The 22,406-nt window shown below is 44.8% G+C and overlaps 1 protein-coding gene across 1 annotated transcript in view; it reads left to right on the top strand.

Annotated features, from left to right (window-relative positions):
* The window catches only part of LOC115380245 (titin-like), a 228,925-nt gene that overhangs the window by 115,493 nt on the left and 91,026 nt on the right, over window positions 1–22,406 (top strand). The window contains 36 exon segments of the mRNA XM_030081336.1: window positions 93–217; window positions 306–572; window positions 811–1,080; window positions 1,451–1,750; window positions 2,652–2,954; window positions 3,108–3,295; window positions 3,539–3,653; window positions 3,820–4,104; window positions 4,388–4,539; window positions 4,813–4,960; window positions 5,472–5,649; window positions 6,432–6,553; window positions 7,051–7,338; window positions 7,504–7,800; window positions 8,189–8,375; window positions 8,749–8,864; window positions 9,000–9,299; window positions 9,879–10,178; window positions 10,279–10,384; window positions 10,617–10,813; window positions 11,719–12,024; window positions 12,160–12,317; window positions 12,462–12,582; window positions 12,706–12,824; window positions 13,364–13,544; window positions 13,928–14,230; window positions 14,746–14,930; window positions 15,075–15,282; window positions 15,619–15,921; window positions 16,461–16,617; window positions 16,991–17,133; window positions 17,425–17,543; window positions 18,232–18,409; window positions 18,620–18,904; window positions 19,633–19,926; window positions 21,923–22,222. Coding sequence (XP_029937196.1) covers window positions 93–217; window positions 306–572; window positions 811–1,080; window positions 1,451–1,750; window positions 2,652–2,954; window positions 3,108–3,295; window positions 3,539–3,653; window positions 3,820–4,104; window positions 4,388–4,539; window positions 4,813–4,960; window positions 5,472–5,649; window positions 6,432–6,553; window positions 7,051–7,338; window positions 7,504–7,800; window positions 8,189–8,375; window positions 8,749–8,864; window positions 9,000–9,299; window positions 9,879–10,178; window positions 10,279–10,384; window positions 10,617–10,813; window positions 11,719–12,024; window positions 12,160–12,317; window positions 12,462–12,582; window positions 12,706–12,824; window positions 13,364–13,544; window positions 13,928–14,230; window positions 14,746–14,930; window positions 15,075–15,282; window positions 15,619–15,921; window positions 16,461–16,617; window positions 16,991–17,133; window positions 17,425–17,543; window positions 18,232–18,409; window positions 18,620–18,904; window positions 19,633–19,926; window positions 21,923–22,222 — 7,604 coding nt within the window.

The following is a 22,406-nucleotide window of genomic DNA, read 5'->3' as shown; positions in this document are numbered from 1 at the left end:
ATAAACAACGGGAGTGGAAAGTTACCCCAAAGATACCTCAAAGCTACCTTAAAGAACATTTCTCTAAACAAATCTATTGTTTATCTTGTCAGATACACATTTGAAAAAGATGGAAAGATGTGCACCTTGCGTATCAAGGAGTGCAGACCTGATGATGAGTGTGAATACGCCTGTGGTGTGGATGAGAAGAGATCCAGAGCCAGGCTCTTTGTTGATGGTAAGCTCTTCAGTATTTATAGACATTTCACACTGTACCTGCTTTGACTGGAACTATGAGTAAATACATTTTTGTGTTTTCATGACAGAGGTCCCAGTAGAGATCATCAGACCGCCACAGGACGTGTTCGAGCCTCCAGGCACAGACGTTGTGTTTGAGGTGGAGCTCAACAAGGACAGAGTGGAAGTCAAATGGCTGAGGAACAACATGACTGTTGTCCAGGGAGACAAATACCAGATGGTGAGCGAAGGCAAAATCCACAGGCTGCAGGTCTGTGAGATCAGGCCTCGTGACCAGGGAGAGTACAGAGTTATCGTCAAGGACAAGGATGCCAAAGCCAAGCTGGAACTGGCAGGTATGTCCTTTGTCCCTAAGCAGACTTCCAACACTCTCAGGAAGAAATGTCACAGTAGTGGTACCTTTCTGTGAAAATTGTATCATACACACTGCTGATTCTGCCCCAGTATATAGCATGAATTCATGTAGAGCTGTGGCCAAAACCTTCGGACTGGTCAGTTTAGTTGTCACGTTTATTCTCAGTTTTCAATTCATCGCTCTGATTAGTGTTCCATATATCGCCATATCTCCTCCAGCTGTGCCAAAAATCAAGACCATGGATCAGAGCTATGTGACAGATGCTGGTAAGCCCATCGTGATGGCAGTTCCCTACAGCGCCTACCCCAAAGCCGAGGCAGACTGGCTGTACAACAACCTAAGCCTGCCCGCAGACAATGTCCACACCTCTCTGGACTGTACCGAATACCGCCTGAAGGACCCCAAGAAATCCGACGAGGGACGCTACAAAATCATCATCAAGAACAAACATGGAGAAGGAGAGGCCTTCATCAACCTGGAAGTTATTGGTGAGTTCTCCATAAACTGCTACTGAAGTGTTACTGTGATGATGTTTACTTAATAATCTACTTAAGTAAAAGTAAAAAAGTAACTCAAGTATCTCATTTTTTTTTCACTGTAACTGGAAATTTGGAAATTTCAAAAAAGTGCACCGACAAAGAAAGACCGATTACTCTTCTAATCCTCACTAACTGACCATTTTCTGTGAAAATAATGAAGAAATTCATCAATCTATGAATTTCTAGTCTCTGATGCTTAGAGAGTGCAGGTAGAGTTTGTACTGTGTAGTGAATGTGATTCAAAAGCTTTTTATTCCACAAAACACCTGTTGGTCCATGTTGTTCTAAAGATCTTGTCCTCCCTGTCTCTTGTCTCCAGACGTTCCCGGGCCGGTGAAGAACCTGCAGGTGGTTGACACTGCCGACGGCGAGGTGAGCTTGGCCTGGGAGGAGCCAGAGAGCGACGGAGGAAGCAAAGTCATCGGCTACGTGGTGGAGAGGCGCGATGTGAAGCGTAAGACGTGGACTCTGGCCACCGATCACGCCGAAAGCCCCGAGTACACGGTGACCGGCCTCCAGAGGGACTCCATGTATTTCTTCAGAGTCTGCGCCCGCAACAGAGTCGGCAGCGGACCTCTGGTGGAGACCGACAAACCTGTACAGGCAAAGAACAAGTTTGGTAAGAATGTTATTGTCATGTTGTCTTTTTATTATAAAGTTTATTCCTAATTTGCGGATCTAACAATGAGTCTGTCCTCTCATGAACCTAAATCTCATCCTTTTGCCGAATGGAAAAATTGGTTCTCAGTTGGAGCTACAAAATAGTGGTTCTGAAGTATAAATTACTTTGCATTTACTTTTATTACTTCCATGTTAAATTTCTAAAACATTTTATAATAAATTGGGAAGCAGCCAGGCCCAAACAAATAAAGACCTTTAGACTAGAATTGAGATACACATGTTATATGAAATATGATAGAGGCAACCTCTCTTTTTCATTGTCCTCTTTGTCACACATTGGACATTGGAAATAAAAAACAAAACAAAACAAAACAGTAACTAACTTAGCTAGTGAGAAATGTAACTGTCAGGTTTCCTCATTCTACTTGCTCTTCCATAGTGGCTGAAATCTTGGCTTTTGCTGTAAGTTGGTTATGGCCAACATTAGGGAAAGGCTGTACACCATGAATGTTTGTCAATTAAAAATTCCTTTGCCATACTGGGGAAGAAAAAACACACAGCTCCCTGTTCTGGGATGAAATTTTGCTGTGATTGGGAAATACGCAATTTCAATGGTAGCTATCTTTCCAAGTTTTTACTTGTTTGAATCAGGTGCAATCAAGAACTGCAGTTGCTATTGAGAGACAAGAATGGAAACACTCTGACATTAGGAAAGCTCAGGATGTGTTGCATTCAGGGACCCTATTGTTTGGGATGTACACCAGTTGTCCAGCTCCTGCAAACTTTCAGACAGTCCTTTCTTCAGTCTGCTAAACTAAATTCCCAGTAATAATATTCCAGTATTAGTATTAGGGTATTCCACTTCTTCATCTTAAAGTAACACATTACCTTGTGTTTAGATGTTCCTGATGCACCACTGAACGTGATTGTTGGAAACGTCACCAAGTTTGGCTGCACCGTGTCCTGGGAACCTCCCGAGTCGGATGGCGGCTCTCCCATCACTACCTACATCATCGAGCTGCGTGACCGGACGTCGGTGAAGTGGTCAGCCGTCCAGGTGACCAAACCTGATGAGCTGAGCGCCGTTGTTAACGATGTCATCGAGAACAAAGAGTACATCTTCAGAGTCAAGGCTGAGAACAAGGCTGGTGTTGGCAAACCCAGCGCCGCCTCTGCCCCTGTCAAGATCATGGACCCGATCGGTGAGTTGGACCAAATTCACATTTTGTTTTTCACCATTACTGCTTGTTTCTTTTGATTTACTGCGTCTTTAACACCCTCAGCACCAGTCTACATGCCAGGTGAAGTAGTCCACCCCGATAAGGTTTGTGTGTTTGTATGTGTGCGTCCTGCAGAGCGTCCCAGCCCTCCTCTGAACCTGGTGTGGCAGGACCAGAACAAGAACTCGGTGCAGCTCACTTGGGAAACTCCTCTGAGGAATGGCGGCAGCATGATCACCGGCTACATCATCGAACGCTGCGAGGACGGCACCGACAAGTGGCTCCGCTGCAACGCCAGGCTGTGCCCTGACCTCACCTACAAGGTATGCATTCAGCTGGGACGCGGAGCTGCGCGATTATTACTATTTTTAGGAAATAAATCTCTACAAGGCCGAAGACAAAGTTTATCAAGAGCATTAGCAAATCAGATGTGTTTGTATCTCACACAGAATTATTTTTATTAGCGGCACAGTTACTGATGTGCAAGTCCAAAATCTTATTCATCTATGTACTCTTTCACATGCTACTTTGTTCAGTAATTATTTATGAATAATGTCCTCCATCAGGTCTCTGGTCTGAAGTTTGCTGCTAAGTACAACTACAGAGTGTTTGCTGAGAACGCCGCCGGCATCTCGGACCCATCCAACGTTATCGGACCCCTGCTGGCTGATGACCCACATGGTAAGAACCGACTGGCTTTGTTTTAGAAATCTTAAAAAAAGGATGCAGGAAAATATTCTCACATACGTGTCAGCAACAGTGAAGCTCAAGATGTTATTTTGGTTGTGATCAGTGCTGTCAGTCATGTTATGTTTCCTAACCCATAATGCTTGTCTCTCCCTCCCAGTCGGTCCCACGTTGGACCTGAGCGGTTTTAAGGACGGCCTGGAGGTGATTGTCCCCCACCCCCTCACCATCCGAGTGCCCATCACCGGGTACCCAACTCCCAGTGCCAAGTGGACCTTCGGAGATAAGGAGCTGACCGCCGGCGAGCGTGTCTCCATGGTGACCAAGTCGACCTTCACCGAGCTGGTGGTGACGCCCAGCGTGCGTCCGGATCAGGGCACCTACTGCCTGACGCTGGAGAACGACGTGACCTCGGTGTCCGGGGAGATCGAAGTCACTGTCATCGGTATGGCAGAGCCACGTTCACGTCAAACCTGCACACAGCTTTTATTTTTTCTTTCTTTTCTTACACTATAATTATCAAACAAATCTCCTAAATTTATATTCTGTATATAATTTTATTTTTGTGTAATATAATTTAGTTTGGTTGTGTGTTGGAAAAACCCTCTGCCACTGGTCTCTCACCAGTCTCACCATCTTACGTGAAGAAAACTCGGTCAGACGCTTTATTTTTGTATTGCACTTGGTTTTCACCCCGATAATAAAACCAAACTGTGTTCGTCCCACAGCATCTCCCAGTGCCCCGAAGGACCTCAAGGTGCAGGAGGTGACCAGGCAGCACGTCCACCTGACCTGGGAGCCTCCCGAGCACGATGGAGGAAGTCCTCTGACCGGATACCAGGTGGAGAAACGAGACGTGTCCCGCAAGACCTGGGTCAAGGTACGTCAGCATTTCAGTAAATAAACGGACAGTATTATATTGATGCATGTTTATGTAAGAACTGAATCAAATTTTTTGCTCAAATCGTGTTTTGCAAACAAACTTTAATCAAAATTGATTTGTTCCAAAAAGGAGAAATTGTTATTAAATAAACTTGCAGACTAGTGAATCAGGACTCCGGCTTTACCTTGAAAGTCTCAGCCTGACGATGGCATGATCTCAGCTGAAGTTCCTGTGCGTGCGTGTGTGTGTGTGTGTGTGTGTGTGTGGCAGGTTGTCACCGGCATTCAGGACCAGGAGTACACTGTGACTGACGTGGTGGAGGGGAAGGAGTACCTGTTCAGAGTCACCGCCTGCAACAAATGTGGGCCCGGAGAGCCCGCCTACATCGACGAGCCGGTCAACGTCTCGTCTCCTGCCAGTGAGTTGAATGAAATACCGGCATACGAGGACCTGTCACCCGGCTCGCGAGGGGATCTGCCGCTCGGCTCACGGGGGATCCAGTATAAGCCTCCTTCCTAGATAATGATAATCAGCTTTATTTATGAAGGGCCTTTCCATACAGATTTACAAAGAGCTTAACAGATCAAATGATTAAAGTCACAGTTTAATTAATAATAAGAAGAAAAGGATGAAATTAAAACTGATGAGCTTCATGTTTGCTCTTAGCTGAATCCAGAACAGATTAGCAGTACAATCTGCTTCCTGTCGGCTCTACTCAGCACAGGTTGCACTTTATATTCTTTAACTGTTAATTTCCAAGAGTCCTTTTACTTATTCTGTCATTACTTATTCTGAGTTTCATAACTTTAGTTTGCTGCGTTCTCTCAGGACCAGGCTGGTTTTTAAATTAGTCTGAAATTCAGTTCCAAGCAGCATTAAAATGGTCTTAAAAGCTATTAAACTCACACTCCTCACCTGTGTGCCTCCAGCCGTCCCCGACCCACCGGAGAATCTGAGGTGGAGAGACAAGTCTGCCAGCGGCATCTTCTTGACCTGGGAGCCGCCCAAGTACGACGGTGGTGCCGGCATCAAGGGCTACAACGTGGACCGCTGCCAGAGAGGAACCGACAAGTGGGAGGCCTGCGGAGACATGGTGCCCGAGCTGAAGTACGAACACGACAACACAACCCACAGTTCTGTTTCACTGTGTCATTTCAGGTGGAAAACAGGTTAAGAAATGTTGGTGTAAGCCAGGGGTCACCAATCATGATTTCACTGATTAGCTCCTCCTTTCTGATACAAGGTGAGGTGATCAGTGAAGTCACCTGGTGGAGGTCTTGGTTGGAATGAAAACCTGCAGCCTCTCGGCCCTCCATGGCACATGATTGGTGACCCCTGGTGTAAGCTGTTGAACATTGCAGAAACAGACAGATTTTTCCCTTACGTTCTGTGTTTTCATATGGTCGTGTGTGATTTCAAGTTTTACCATTGTTTACAGCACTAAATCTATACCTGTTTATTTAGCAGCATCTAAAAATTAAAATAAGTTCTATTATTATGAAAATTTTACATCTTTTACAACATCTTTTCTCACAAGATATCTCTGGAAGAACTGAAAGTGATGTAAAATATAAAATCCTCAAAATCTTTTTTTTTTTTTTTAAAAAAAGGGGAAACTAGAGGGAAACTAGAGGGAAACTGAGAAAAACGCTGTTAAAAATATTATTCCACTGCCTAGCCACACAATTTGTTCAGTTTTTAAAGATGTAACGTTACGTCTTGTGTAACGGTGTGTAGTGATATGAGTATTTTTTTGGACCAGAACTGAAGTTACCGCATCTTTCTTTGTGAAGGTGTGCAGTTGTTGACTCTGTATGCAGTGCATGTTAAATGTTGTGTATATGAGTGTGTTAAATGTGTGTGTGTGTGTATGTGTCTGTTGTGTTCAGGTGCCAGGTGACTGGTCTGACTGAAGGCCAGTGGTATTCGTACAGAGTCAGAGCTCTGAACCGGCTGGGAGCCAGCAGGCCTTGCAAGGCCACCGACGAGATCCTGGCTGTGGATCCCAAAGGTGAGCGGACTGGCGCCTGACAGGTTTCTACTGTTTTCACAGAAGAAAATCTCTTTCACTGGCCAAAGCACCATGACACCGTGGTAATAATCTGGGGAATGTTGGGGTTTGGGGCCTGATTGTTGAAGGTGTATGTAAACTGGAGTTTTTGAGTAATCAGAGTAAGGTAACACATGTAAACACTTTGCAAGATTTCCTGGCAGAGCCCAGTTACTCATGGTGATCTGGTTTCTGGAACCACTTTGCCAAACCGAAGCCTAATCTGAAGGGGTTTCTTAATCAAAATATGTGTTACATACTGTATAAAATGTGTGAGCCCAGTCCAAACTCTCATAAACAGCAAGGACTTTGCAGCACTTGGGACCAAGACTAGACCAAATAAAAATATGCTTCTGAAAACATCAAACAAGTGAAAAGACAGAGCTGAGCCATATTGATGGTAAGCCGTTGGACAATGAGCTCTTAATAATGAAATTTTCGATGCCCCGGCTGTGCAGAGGCTCCAGAGATCCAGCTTGATGCCAAGCTGCTGGCCGGCCTGACCGCCAAGGCCGGCAGCAAGATCGAGCTCCCTGCTGAGGTGACAGGAAAGCCTGAGCCCCGCGTGAAGTGGACAAAGGCCGACCTGGTACTGAAGCCAGATGACAGAGTCTCCATCGACACCAAACCCGGACATTCCACCGTCACCATTGCCAAGACGAGGAGGGATGACAGCTCCACCTACATCATCGAGGCCACCAACAGCAGCGGCCGCGCCACCGCCACTGTCGACGTCAATATTCTGGGTGAGTCAGGATGAAAGAAACATTAGTTTATGCATTAATAAGAGCGGACCATCTGTTTTTTTTTATTTTCAGAAGGTAAATCTAGATGGTTTTACAGCAGAGTAATAATGATTTCAAATTTCTGTACTTAAAATATAACTTAACTCTTTTTGCATCCTGTCACAGATAAACCCGGTCCTCCGGCTGCCTTTGACATCTCTGAGATCACCAACGAAACCTGCTTCCTGGCCTGGAACCCTCCCCGAGATGATGGAGGCTCCAAAGTCACCAACTACATCGTGGAGCGCAGAGCCGCCGACAGTGAGATCTGGCACAAGCTTTCCTCCACCGTCAAACAAACCACGTACAAGGCTGTGGGCCTGGTCCGCTTCAAGGAGTACATCTTCAGGGTCTTTGCCGAGAACCAGTTTGGTATCGGCCCGGCAGCAGAACACCCCTCCATCATCGCCAGATACCCCTTCGGTGAGTTTCAAGTTTCAAGTTTAAGGTTATTCAGCACCCAAAATCTCAAAGGACCTTACAGGCCCACAAGTTAACAAATAAAATCAGGCGACAGGACTACATCCACACAAATATGTTTTTGTTTTAAAATGCCAAACTTTTGCCATTTACGCATAGCATCCACATCCAGCTTTTACATTTTATTTGAACCATCTTGTATTTGAACCAATTTTTAGATACGCTGCTGAGGCCATGTTAGTTTGAATACTTGGGGATGCTTAGCAGTCTGGATGGGCAGATACAAAAGCATTTTGAAAAGATGATGCAGACTTCCTGTTCGCTTCCTGATCATTCATGACATGTATTTACACACAGTTTGGATTAATGTGATTCCTCCTGACCTTCTCAGACACTCCTGGAGCTCCTTACAAGCTGGAGCCCTCGGACATTGCCAAGGACTCGCTGACTCTGTCCTGGTACGAGCCTGAGGAGGATGGAGGAAGCCCCATCACGGGCTACTGGGTGGAGAGATATGAACCCGACCATGACAGGTGGATGAGGTGCAACAAACTGCCCATCAAAGACACCAACTTCAGGTCAGCTCATGTTATTTTTAAGCCCAGCAAGAAAGTCCCCTGTGAATAGAACTTTTTGGACACATTAGTTTTCATGTGACTTTAAATAAACTCTTAAGATGTGAAGTGTTTATTGGTGTTAAGTTTTCCCCAGATGAATATTTATGACTTTTTTCCTGCCATTATTTTGCATTATCAGAGATGACAAATGCACACTTTGAATTGTATTTTACTTATTTTCAAACTATTTCCTTGCTTTTTTTTTTTTTCTTTTTTGAGGAATATGTTTCAGTGGGATCCAAGTCACAGATTGTGAGATCGATGATGCTGAAGGAGTTGTCTGTGGTCAAGAGTGTTGATGTAGCTGTGTTTTTTTCTATATTTTCCCCTGCAGAGTGAAAGGTCTTCCCACCAGGAAGAAGTACAAGTTCAGAGTCCTGGCTGAGAACCTGGCTGGAACTGGAAAACCAAGCAAGGAGACTGACCCGATCCTCGTCAAAGATCCTATCGGTACAACAAATGTTTCCCGCTTTTGTTTGCTACCAAATCAACCATTAAAGAAGCCTGTTTCACTGGATGTGGTAGTCAGGGTGGAATCAGATAGAGTAAATGTCATTGTGAGAAATGTTAACCGTCCCTCTGCAGATCCTCCATGGCCTCCTGGTAAACCCACGGTGAAGGACGTGGCAAAGACCTCCTGCTTCCTGATGTGGACCAAGCCGGAGCACGACGGCGGCGCCAAGATCGACGGGTACATCATCGAGATGCTGAAGAGTGGAACGACGGACTGGATCCACGTGGCCGACAATATTAACATCCTGGAGCACTTCCTGAAGGGCCTGATGGAGAAGCAGGAGTACTCCTTCAGGATCAGAGCGGTCAACGTGGCCGGAGAGAGCGAACCCAGCGAGCCAAGTGACCCTGTGCTCTGCAAGGAGAGACTCAGTAAGTCCAAACAACTCCCACAATAACTCTTCTTCCTGTCAGCACCTTGCCTCCACTGTCAGCTTTATTCGCACAGTAGCCATTTTTGAACACTCATATTGGGATACTTGCTCTGGATAATTGATATATACAATACAAAACTAGCATTTCTTCAAAACTTTAGCTGAAAACTTATATTCCTCCAACAATTATTATATTCATTTGCGGTCTCAGGAACAATTTGCAAGGGTTAGGGTTAGCTGGAGCTGAAGAAGTATGAATGGCAATTTTGCACAAATGAATTCGAATGAATTTGCAGTTTTGGAGAACATGCCAGCAATACTAATACAGACTTAATTAATTATTTATAAAAATTAAAGGTATTCTTTATGTACCTGATATTCGGTCATAGTGCAATGGAATGCATTTTTGTAGCTCTTTTTTATGAAAATGTAATTTTGAGAAAGGTTGGTACAAATATCCTGCTCACTTTTACTCTTTTTAAAAGTCATAATAATAAGATAGATCAGCAGTCTGCATTGGGATTTGGGAGTGTTAGGAGTTTGGATGAATGTCCTGACCGCTGGTCTCCTCTGTCAGATCCTCCCACTGCTCCTCGCTGGCTGGAGGTGGTCGGCATCAGCAGGAACAGCGCTGACCTGAAGTGGACGGTCCCTGAGAGGGACGGCGGCTCCCCCATCACCAACTACGTGGTGGAGAAGAGGGACGTCAGGCGTAAGGGCTGGCAGGCTGTGGACACCACCATCAAGGAGCTGAAGTACACGGTGACTCCCCTCAACGAAGGCTCGCTGTATGTGTTCCGCGTTGCTGCTGAGAACGCTGTGGGAGTCGGACCGTTCTGTGAGCTGGAGGACTCTGTGCTCGCTAAAGACACTTTCAGTAAGTTATGGGTAAATGAAAAAAGATTGGGAACCCTGCCTCTGCAGCTGGAGCGTGTTTTGTTTCTGATGTAAAAGATGGGCTGTATTTTCCCTTGCAGCCACTCCCGGGCCGCCCTACGCCCTCACTGTCCTTGGCGTGAGCAAGAGATATGTGGACCTGCAGTGGGAGGCACCTAAGAACGATGGCGGCAGACCCATCCTCAGGTTTGAGTCCACCACTGAGCAGACTCTAAAGAAAGCAGGAGTTTAAATATCCTAGAAGTTTAAATTTGAAAAATGCAAAAAATGCAAAAAATTAAAGGAGCGCTATGCAGACTTGCTGAGGTCCAATTTAAGTGAAAACTAATTTGACACTTCTGACAAAAACGCTGAATAAGCTGATAATCATATCAGTGAATTGGTCCAAAGATTGTACATGTGGCCGCCCCCTGTGCAGATACTCCATTGAGAAGAAGGAGAAGCTGGGAACTCGCTGGGTGAAGTGTGGTAAGACCTCTGGCCCGGACTGTAAGTACAGAGTGACGGACGTCATTGAGGGGACAGAGGTCCAGTTCCAGGTCTGTGCCGAGAACGAGGCCGGCGTTGGACACCCCTGTGAACCCACCGAGATCCTGACCATCGAAGATCCAACAGGTCGGTGCATGATCGCCTCCTCTGAGCTCCTTTATGTCATTACACTTAATAACTCAGTTCAGTTGGGTAGGCATGTATTAGGTGTTTTTTTTTTTTTTTTTTTTGGGAATGGAAAACACTCATTAAACTCATTAGAATACTGTATATCTTATCTTAAAATCCATGAATATTTCCATTAATAAGGAGGTAATTAATGTTTTTTTTAATTAATTATGAATTGTATTATTAATTAATGGACACAATTGATTGATTAATTAATGATGTTATGACCCGGCTCTGAGGCCACAACAAAAATGGGAGACACACCAAGAGGGAGGTTTAACCAACTAAATTATTTATTAAAGTAAAGAACCCAAGAAAACCTAAGTATGGGGTGTGGATATCAGTAGAGTCAGTGATGTAAGTGTGCATGAGTGAATAATGTGAATGCGTGTTGTAAGGTGTAAGAAAACATAAACTAACGCAGCATCACCGGATGACCCAGCGCCTGTGGAGAGAAGCAAAAGGGAGAAGGAGTGAGAGCGAGAGAGAGGTTGGCAACAGCCAGGCTTTTATCTCCTGGAAACACCGGGGCCCTCAGCTGTTCCCAGTTGAGCTGATGACCCACTAATGAGACACTAATGAGATGAGCCAGGCCAAACCCCATCTGACCAACAACCTGACCAGCAAGGGTCATCAAACCCAAACTGACTTGCAGGGGTCATCACAATGGATATTCATATGTTAATTAATATTCCTATTTTATTTAGATTAAGGTGTTTCATATGTTTTCAGGGGTAGATTAAAGTATAATTATTTTAAGGGATTCTGAATGTGAATCATCTACAAGCAGTTGCTAATGAACAGTAATGCCAGTCAAACTGAAACAGGCAGAAAACAAACTGTTTGTCAAACTGTTTTTGCAGGTGTCCCATCGCCGCCCACTGAGCTGCATGTGACTGGTGCCAGCCGTGACTTCCTGTCCATTGCCTGGAAGCCTCCAGAGAGGGACGGTGGCAGCCCCATCACCGGATATCACATCGAGATGTGCGAGGCGGGAACGGAGAAGTGGATGCGGGTCAACTCCCGGGCCATCAAGGAGCTGAAGTTACGCATCGAGGAGGGCATTGTCCCCGAGAAAGAGTATGTCCTGAGAGTCCGAGCCATCAACGCCGTCGGGGTCAGTGAACCCTCGGACATCTCCGAGAACGTCTTTGCCAAGGACTCCGATTGTAAGGACTTGCCCACATCTTGCTTACCCATGATCCTCTCAGCTTGTTCAGCTTGTACTTGTACCACTTCTTTCTTTCTTTCTTTTTTTTCTTTCTATATTTTTTGATCATGTGTTGTGCCGTCTGTCCCTGAAGGCAACCCAACCCTGGAGTTTCAGACTCTGGACCTGGTGGTGGTGGAAACCGAGAAGATGCACATCCCAGTTCCCTTCAGAGCTGTTCCATCTCCGAAGATCACCTGGCACAAAAACGGAAAGGAGCTGAAGGCAGACGAGCGCCTGGCCTTCAGGTCTGTTCTGAATCTGATCCGTTTCTGGCTTTTAAACTTGAAGTTAAAAGATGATTATTACTTTTTTAAGACTTTTAAGACTTGGGCTGCTTCTCGGCTTGAAAGGTGCTGTACTAATAAGCTTATTATTATTGTTATTAACAGGAAGGAGTACACCTCCTGTCACCTGGAGGTTGACAGCTGTCTGCATGCTGATGCAGGACAGTACAAAGTCACTCTGGAAAACAAGCTGGGAGCCGCCAGTGCCACAATCAACGTCAAAGTCATCGGTACGCCTTGCTCTGTCAGCCTCTCTACAGACATTACCGTATGAAACAGACCACAAATCAGTTATTTGACACTTGAGAGCGGGTTTCTTTAACAATCGCCACAACACTCTCCCCTGTCCTCAGGCCTTCCTGGTCCCTGTAAGGAGATCGTTGCCTCTGAGATTACCAAGAGCTCCTGTAAAGTGTCCTGGGATCCTCCGGATTATGATGGCGGCAGCCCAATCCTGCACTACGTCCTGCAGGTCAGTCGACCCACCTACTGAGAATTAACAAAGAGCTTCATCAAGAGCTTAATATGTGTGTGTACTTTACTTTGACCCGAAGGAACCATCGAAGAAACATAATTTACAAAGATGTCGAGTAGAAAATTCTAAGCCGTAACATTAAAGATAAAACACAGACTAGCAATAAAATGTAAAAATAACATCAATTAAAACACTTAAAAACATAACAAATATGCTCACTAAAACCAAAATAAATATAATCATACAGATGAAAGTAAAATATCGAAACATAAACAAGGATAACAGGATTGATCAAATTACCCAAGCTATAATATTGCAAATACATTCTCAGAGTTTTAGATTGCAGACCAACACTGTAAGAAGAACGCTGTAAGAAGAACGAATGGTTTTTAAACCATTCGTTCTTGCTCATAACTTTTTCATTAAAATGAAAAAGTTATGAAAATCACATAATAAACTAAATAAAATAAAAATCTTCTGCATAAATGCTCCTAAAGACATTGCATTTACATGAAGTTGCGTTTGGGTATATGCAGCGCCGTGAGGCCGGCAGGAGGACATACGTCAACATGATGTCAGGAGAGAACAAGGTGAGCTGGCCCGTGAAGGACCTCATCCCCAACGGAGAGTACTACTTCAGAGTCCAAGCCGTCAACAAGATCGGAGGAGGAGAATTCATCGAGCTCCGCAACCCCGTCATTGCAGAGGACCAGAAACGTAAGCAGACACTACGGCACGATATGACAGATGATACGATACAGTATAATGTAATTTGGTTTTCCTTTCTTTTCTGTTGATTTTTCAGTTCATTTTCCCAAAAATACATTCAGTGACACCCATTTTGTAGTGACTGTTGGGCTCCAGCGGGTGTCGCTGTTAGCTAGCTTGATTAAAAGTAGTAAATGGACAACCTTCTGCAGAGAGCGGAAACATCAGTCCTGCTTAAAGTGACCATAGTCCTCAATAACAGGCAGTTTTTATAAAGTCATTATTCAGATATATCAGACCAAAAAAAAGTTGCTAACCTATATAATGTAAAATCAGATCAGCTGTGTCTAGAAGTGAAACTGAAATCCATCTTGTGTACGTCCTGCTCCCAGACTCCCCCGACCCACCGGTGGACGTGGAAACCCACAACCCCACGTCCTCGACCATCACACTGACCTGGAAGCCGCCCATGTACGATGGCGGCACCAAGATCATGGGCTACATCCTGGAGAAGCTCCAGAAGGGCGAGGACAAGTGGGAGAGGTGCAATGACTTCCTGGTTCCCGTGCTGTCCTACACTGTCAGAAACCTGACGGAGGGCAAGAACTACCAGTTCAGAGTCAAAGCCGAGAACGCTGCCGGTGTCAGCGAGCCATCACGCAGCACGCCATTTGTCAAGGCCTCAGACGCCGTTGGTAAGGAGGAGATCAGCTTATGACATCCTCAAATACTCTTCAACTGTTGATAAAACGCTGTTTTCTGGTTTTATTATCACACATATGATAAACACAGACAAAAGTGCTACAAAACATCTCCATGATAACACGTCATTCAGTCCGATCTTCAAAGTTCAAATCTTGTTTTTCTTCCATCAAGAAAATGACACTTTAGTCAAGAAAATTCTGGAGAGAAGTTGATTAGCATTGGCAACACGTGGGGTTATTTTTCCCATTGGCAGATCATTGACCCTGTTTGAAGAAAAAGAAGATTTGAACTCTGAAAAAGGACAGTAGTAACATGAAACAGGGTGGAAACTGTTTTAGTGGGGAAGGAATCACCGGCCACAAGAGCACCCAAGGTCAAACGATCAGGAGCATTTGACCCTATCTGTAAGAATGTTAGCCTGAGGCTAGCAGTTATCATTTGGAGTGTCCAGCCAGTATCACACACGCTATCTCTTTGACTTGTGTGTTTGTTGTGTTTGGCCCAGATCCTCCTAAGGTGTTCCTCAGTGGCAGTCTGCAGTCCGGTCTGACCATCAAGAGAGGCTGTGAGATCTGCCTGGACGCCAACATCTCCGGATCCCCGTACCCCGAGATCACCTGGTACTGGAACAACCAGGTGATCCGGCCTGAGGCTCTCAGGAAGAGACCCGAGAGACCCCTGAAGAAGAAGGTCGAGAAGACTGAGCCCGAGAAGGAGAAGAAGGAGGAGGAGAAGAAGGAAGGTGAGGAGAAGAAGGAGGGCGAGGTGACGGAAGAAGAGAAGAAGGAGGGTGAGGAGAAGAAGGAAGGCGAGGAGAAGAAAGAGGTTGAGGAGAAGAAAGAGGAACTGGCAGTGGCCGAGCCCGAGGTGGAGGAGTCCGACTACCCGACGCTGAATGAGCGACTGACCATCAACAACAGCAGGAGGGGCGAGTCCTCCGCTGTTGTCAAGGACACCATCCGCGGCGACCACGGTGTCTACATGATCAAGGTAGAGAACGACCACGGCATCGCCTCGGCCACCTGTGAAGTCAACGTACTGGGTGAGACTCCATTCTGTTCTGTTCTACTCGGCTCTGCCCCACCTCCCCTTTAGCATTTATAAACAGTTAACAAATATCCTCTAAAATGTTAATGATAATGTTATATGTAGTTATGTAGATGTAGTCACATATTAATTTATAGTTACAAATATAGATGTTTCAGACGTAGATTGCAGCTTTTGACAGTTTTTTTTTTTTTTGAGACCGATAGTGATCCCATTTTTTTTGTTTGTTTTTAAATGAGGTGGCCAGTAGTTGATATTTTGTGCAGAATATAGATGTAGTTGGCAGATGTAGATGATGATGAGAGGCTGACTGTCCTCTGCCTCGTCCCAGACACCCCCGGGCCTCCAGTGAACTTCCGTTTTGAGGAGGTCAGAAAGAACTCTGTGATCTGCAAGTGGGACCCTCCTGTGGATGACGGCGGCAGCGAGATCCTCAACTACACGCTGGAGAAGAAGGACAACTCCAAGCTCGAGATTGGCTGGAGCAGCGTCACCTCCACGCTGCGCGGCTGCCGCTACCTGGTGCCCAAACTCCTCGAGAAGAAGGAGTACATCTTCAGAGTCGTGGCCGAGAACAAGTTTGGCGCCGGCCCACCCTGCGTCTCCAAACCGCTCATCGCCAAGAATCCTTTCGGTACGTAGCGCTGATGACACGTGGTGCCAAGGCTGCAAACTACACACACTAGAATTTTATTTGTAATAGTGGTAGTAATTTAATTATCATTGTTAGAAGTTGTAGAATTCTTGACAAGGATGTCCGGCGAGGCTTAACGCAGGGAAACCAGTCTTAGACAGACATGGTGGTAAGGGATTGTTTAAAAATCTGTGATGGTTTTATTGTTTGGAGATTTAATTACAGCTACTGGTGCTGCATGACGTCATAATTATATTGTGATGTAGATTGAAATATATTGTAATAATTATGTAATTATAAAATCAGTGTTGCTTTTGCTTTTGCTACAAAACAAAAAACAAAAACAAAACAAGTGAATTTTCTCAGCTATCAAGGACATAAAGGGAATGGGACTTTGATTAAAATAATACAAGAGGAGGAAATAAGGCATTTCTTGATATACAGGTGTACATTATGACTTGGGAAATTAGATAACAAGGTTGAGGAAGTCATTTTTTGTTTCATGGTGATTTTAATGATCCGCCCCGTTCGCTCCTCAGATCCTCCCGAGGCTCCTGATAAGCCAGAGATCGATGACATCACCGCCCACAGCATGCTGGTGTCCTGGAACGCACCCGAGGACAACGGCAGCCCCATCCTGGGTTACTGGGTGGAGCGCCGTGAGATCAACAGCACGCACTGGGCCCGAGTCAACAGGTGAGGAGCTCACCTGGACTGTTTCCACATGGAAGAGACTGTAGTTCAACTTTCAGAGCGAAAATATGTCTCACTGGCCAATTTCCAGTCACACATGACATTGCATGATAAAAACTTTCATTGTGTTCAAACACGGCAGTTTCTGAAGAAATACTATTATGTCTGTTTTTTTTCAATGGGAGGACAGTTGCAACAGGAAACAAAATGTTATATGTGTTATTAATATAATACATATAACACCACACATAGAACGATACATGTCCTTGTGTTGGAGAAACTGTCACAGAAGTTTAAATGTTGATGAAATCAGCATTGAAGTTTGTGTAAAGCAGATTTAACACGGTGTGTGTGTGTGTGTGTGTGTGCTGTGTAGGAACATCGTTCCCGACACGGAGCTGAATGTGGAGGGGCTGCTGGAGGGGCTCACCTACATCTTCAGAGTCGCAGCTGAAAACCAGGCCGGGCCCGGGAAGTTCAGTGTCCCGTCCGACCCCAAGACCGCCCAGGCACCCATCCGTATGTGACTCACATATCAGTCCATTAAAAAGTTTCTGATGTTTGTTTCTTGCCCTCTGGCATCTTAGACCCTTTTTATGGCTGAATCATTATGCCAGATAAAAAAAATCGGTTCCTCCTGTGTATCATTTTTTAACACGTTCTCTTGTAAATCAGACGTGATCAGAGACGTGTTTTGTATCTTTAGAACGATGGAGATCTTGGCTAGAGGTTAAAATAACGCTCTGTGCATTTGAGGCATGGGAGACAGGATAAAAGCGGCTGATGTGTTGTGGCTGTGTGTTTGTGCAGTGCCTCCTGGACCTCCTGTCGCCAGAGTTGCTGACACCACCGACCACTCCATCGACGTGGAGTGGGACCCCCCTGCCGACAACGGAGGAGGAGAGATTCTGGGATACCATGTCGACAAGGTCAGGGTCATCAGCCTCCAGAAAACAACTTCACTTTGTCTTTAATCTCATTTTATAAGCTTCTAAAGCTCTTGAGCTGCAGTTAAATTAAAGATGATTCAAACTCCATCAAAAAGCTTCTGCATGTCCATAGTTTCCGCTCCAGAATGTTCCTCTGACCTCCTCCCAAAGCGAGCAGTGGGATTTTAGAGCTGCCACATCATTTCTCCTCCCTTTCCTCCAGCCGCTGGTTTCCATTCATTCCACTACGATATGAAACTGAACTTTCAGAGCCTTCAGACTTTCTTCACTCCAGTATTCCATCAGCAGAATAAAGTCCTCCACATGAGTTTTCCTAAAAGCAGCAGCACTGTTGTGTTTTCAGGACTTTTTCAAACTGTGGTTGAAGCTGAAGCTGCTTCAACCACAAATTCACATTTTGATCCTGTTTTGTGAAATACTTAGTTCCCGCAGGATTTGATAAATTATTTGGTGATGTGGACAATGTGGAGCAATTGTAGTAAATGGGCCAAACATTTAAAATCCCTGAGATGGACTTGCATTTACCCTGCAGTCAGCCCAGTCATATAAAAATGTTACTCTTCTTTAGTTTTCATTTTCACATATTTATTTCAGTTGCACTATTGGTCCAACATGTGATTTTCTGCCAGCGAGATGTATCCTGATGTTTTGATGTTTTTCTCTGCAGGCGATGGCCGGCACCAAGGACTGGTCCCGAGCCACCGAGCGGCTCTGGAAGACCCGGGCCTTCACTGTGTACGGCGTTCGAGAGGGAGCCAAGTACATGGTCCGAGTCATCGCCTCCAATGCCGCTGGCGAGGGAGCACCCGGCTTCACTGAGGCCGTGTTCGTCAGGAACCCTGCAGGTCAGATTATCTGATGAAAATCACAAGCCTCAATCTGACTTTATTGTAATCAAACCTGACCTAATCTGATCTGATCTGGTCTAATCCTGGTGTAAATCTGTTGTATGATATGGTACAGTAATTAGATTATTTGAAAAGTTAACACACAGATGTTTGACAGTAACTTGTCTTTCTCTACATCTGATCACATCTTCTGCTTGCCCTCCACAGAGATTCCGGTGATCGAGCTGGACCTGTCCGTCAAGAACGGCGTGGTCATCAGAGCCGGAGAGAACCTGCGCGTGCCCGCCACCGTCACCGGAAGGCCGAAGCCGTCCATCACCTGGATGAAGGATGACGCCAAACCAGACAAGGAGCGCGTGGAGATCATCGAGGACGGCAACGAGAGCATCGTCTCCATCAAGAACGTCCAGAGGAAGGACTGCGGAAAGTACCAGATCAGCGCCTGCAACCCCAGCGGCACCAAATCTGCCTGGACCAGAGTGGAAGTCATGGGTGAGTTCAGACATAATCTCAACACATGGGATTATATTCAGATGACACTGTAATCCAGAATGACTTTGGCTTAACTGTACAGTCAGCTCCTACATTATTAAATATTACAAGTAACCAAAAACCCAAGATGGTAATATGAGTCTTAAAGTGCACACACAACATTCAAAAAATTACAAATTCAAAATATTACAAACTATTCAGAATTTATAAACATAAACATTTATAGAAAAAACTCCTAATCAAAAAACCAAACTAAAGTTTATGTTGTTGTTGTTGTTTTTTTTTAAATCATTGCACCAAAAATAATACTCTCATATAGGAAACAGCAACCTACAATAATTGCTACAACTGAAGAAATAAAGTGACAACCGAAGTGTGTTCGAAATTAAATAAATCATGTTTCAGGTCCTTCAGACATGCAGGATGACATTTAGATGGTAACTGGCAACTGTAGTCTTTTCTTTCTTGTACACAACAGAAAATGTTTATAGATTAAGGATTCAACACTTTCAAATTTGTAAATGAAATATTTCTCAGTGCATTTTAAATAGACACTATTAAAAACACAAGCGCACACTGTCACTGATGTGTAGCATATTCTCAGCATAATGTGTGTCGTGCCACCTGATGACCACTAAGGGGTCATTAGGTGTATGAGTGAGTGAATGAATGAATGAACGAAGGAAGGAATACTGCAGTTCCTTGACTGGCTCTTCTCTGCTTTGCAGACGTACCCGGGCCAGTCACCGACCTGAAGCCCGTGGTTGTCACCCGCAAGATGATCTTCCTGAACTGGGACGACCCCGAGGATGATGGAGGCAGCGACATAATGGGCTTCATCGTGGAGAGGAGAGATGCCAAGATGCACACATGGCGGCAGCCCGTGGAAACCGCCTCCTCCAAGTGCGAGTGCGTCGGCATCATGGAGGGACAGGATTACATGTTCCGCGTCATCGCCAAGAACAAGTACGGCATGGGCCCACCCGTCGAGCTGGGACCCATCAAGGCCGTGGACCCACAAGGTGAGCATCAGGGGGAGGAGCTACGTCCTGAGCCACGGATGTTTGTCACCTGCCAACAGTTCTGCTAAATCTGGAAATATCTGCAAATGAAAAGATTTGAGAATGAACCAGAACTGAACTGTGATGTTTAGGAGCAATCAGCATTCCTAACTCTCATATGATCTCAACCTCGTTTTGGGATCTTATGTATTAAGTGGATATAATAAATAGTGGTGTCAAGAGATTAAAAAAATTGAGAGATTAATTAATTATGATCTGTAATTAATTGATCTAATTAATCTCTTTTTTAATCTCACCTAAAATTGCTGAGAAAAGCCCTCAACTTGAGGTATTTCCCTTTAAATTCATTACATTATTGTAGCAGATCAGTCCGATGCGGGTCGGGGGGACGACCCCTCTTTTTCAAGACCCTTTTTTGGGAAAAAAAAAAAAAAAAATTATATGGACAAAATCTGGAAAAAAAAATCAAACAAACAAACAAAACAAAATCTTTGCCGGATCTGACAGGTGAGCGGCGCACACATAGCCTACCTGCCATATCAATTTTTGTTCATATGCGGCTGCAATGACTGCGCAATGCGGCCATTCGCCGGTAATCGCGGCATCAGGCGAGCCTACCTACTGGTTTACATATGCACAATACATGTGTATTTGCTTAGACCCCCAATATTAGACGAGGGCGTTTTTTCAGGGCATTTTCAATGGAAAAAATATCGTCTTATATTCGGATGAATACGGTAATGTATTAACTTCGATCACGTAACCTTTTCTTCCACCTCCTCTCCTCTCCTCCACAGTCAGACACACACACACGAGTCGCGACACCCCCTCCTCAACATGCGCTGCCTGTTTACAACGGACTCGGACTGTTGGGGCGGGTGTTAATCAAAACAAACCAATCATGTCTTGACCTCTTCACAGGTTGCTGGCCTCTGATTGGCCTGGCCTGTCTCTCTGACTTAAAAAAAAAAAAAAAAAAAAAAAAAGATCAGACTGGTGAGGCCAGCCGGACCGGACCGACAGCTGATTGGCCTGCCCGGCGACCTGTTTAAAAAAAAAAAAAAAAAAAAAAAAAAAGACGGGCAGGCCACTGGGCCAGTGACAGGCCGGCGCTTCGGGAAATCTCCCGATGTACAGTTCGGGCCTGACAATAGGAGCCTATCAGCTTATGCTAAACAAGCCCAAACACAAAAAGTAAAGTTAGTGATTAAAAATTAGATTAACTCGATTAAAAAACATAACGCGCTAAATATGACTGTAATTAATTAATCTCAATTAACGCGATAATTTGACACCACTAATAATAAATTTAATTTCCAACGCACTATTCTGAAAAAAAGAACTGCTATAAAATGTTTTACAGATCAAACAACATAAAACAAGGAGCTAAAACAAGAAATAAGAGTAGATAAAAAGGAAACCGGGCATTGGAGTAAAGCCAAAAATTAAATAAATAAGTGAGATAAGTCAGATGAAATTTCAGAAATCAGAAATCAAAATCAGAATCCAAAAAACTTTATTGATCGCCAAGGGGAAATTGGGTCAGTTGCAGTTGCTCAAACTGTCAAGAGAAGAATTGAATTATAATAAATAAAAACTGTAAAAGAATATGTGCCTACCAAATTTGTAAAAGTTATGTTCATTACGTATGAAGTTGTATCACAGTATGTGCATTATGTGCATTAAATCGAAACATGTGCATTAATCCTACAAATGTTACAACAATAAATACAGAAATCAGAAATTGAGCGTATTTAGAAAAGTATACCTGAGTTCACCATGGATATACTTATACTTTTTTTCTGATTTCTGATTTCTGAAATCTCGTCTCACCTTCTCCCTTATATACTTTATTTTAGCTTTATTCCAATACCTGGTGTCTTTGTTATCTGCTCCTATTTCTTGTTGTTGCTCTTTAAATTGATGCAGCTAGGAAGATATGAATTCTTTATTTGGGGTGAAGTTTATCCTAACCCGTGCTCCCCCCGTCCCGCAGGCCCCCCCTCCTCCCCTGAGAAGTTCCACTACACCGAGCGGACCAAGAACTCCATCACGCTGGCCTGGAAGCCGCCTCGCAACGACGGCGGCAGCCCCATCATCGGGTACTTTGTGGAGAAGAAGCGTCAGGACCAGCAGGCCTTCGAGCCCTGCAACACTGAGATCTGCCCCAACCAGACGCTGACGGTGGAGGGTCTGGACGAGGCCTGGATGTATGAGTTCAGAATCAAGTGCACCAACCTGATGGGAGAGAGCGAGCCGTCCATCCCGCTGACGGTGGTCATTCAGGACGATGAGGGTAAGGCCCGGCTCTGCTCGTGACCTACCTGATGTAAAACCCTGCTGCTTAGGGGTCACACTGTGGAGTGGAGAATATAGTGCGTACTTTTGTGTGGCTCCAAAATCTGCCACTTGAAGGTAACCAAAATATAGGGAGTGAAATAGGGAAGGATCCCTCCTCTGTTGCTCTCCTGAGGTTTCTT

Source organism: Myripristis murdjan, chromosome 21, assembly GCF_902150065.1.
Source record: "Myripristis murdjan chromosome 21, fMyrMur1.1, whole genome shotgun sequence".
NCBI classification, from domain to species: domain Eukaryota; kingdom Metazoa; phylum Chordata; class Actinopteri; order Holocentriformes; family Holocentridae; genus Myripristis; species Myripristis murdjan.
The sequence above is the reverse complement of the archived record's forward strand: the minus strand, read 5'-3'. Positions and strand labels throughout refer to the sequence as shown.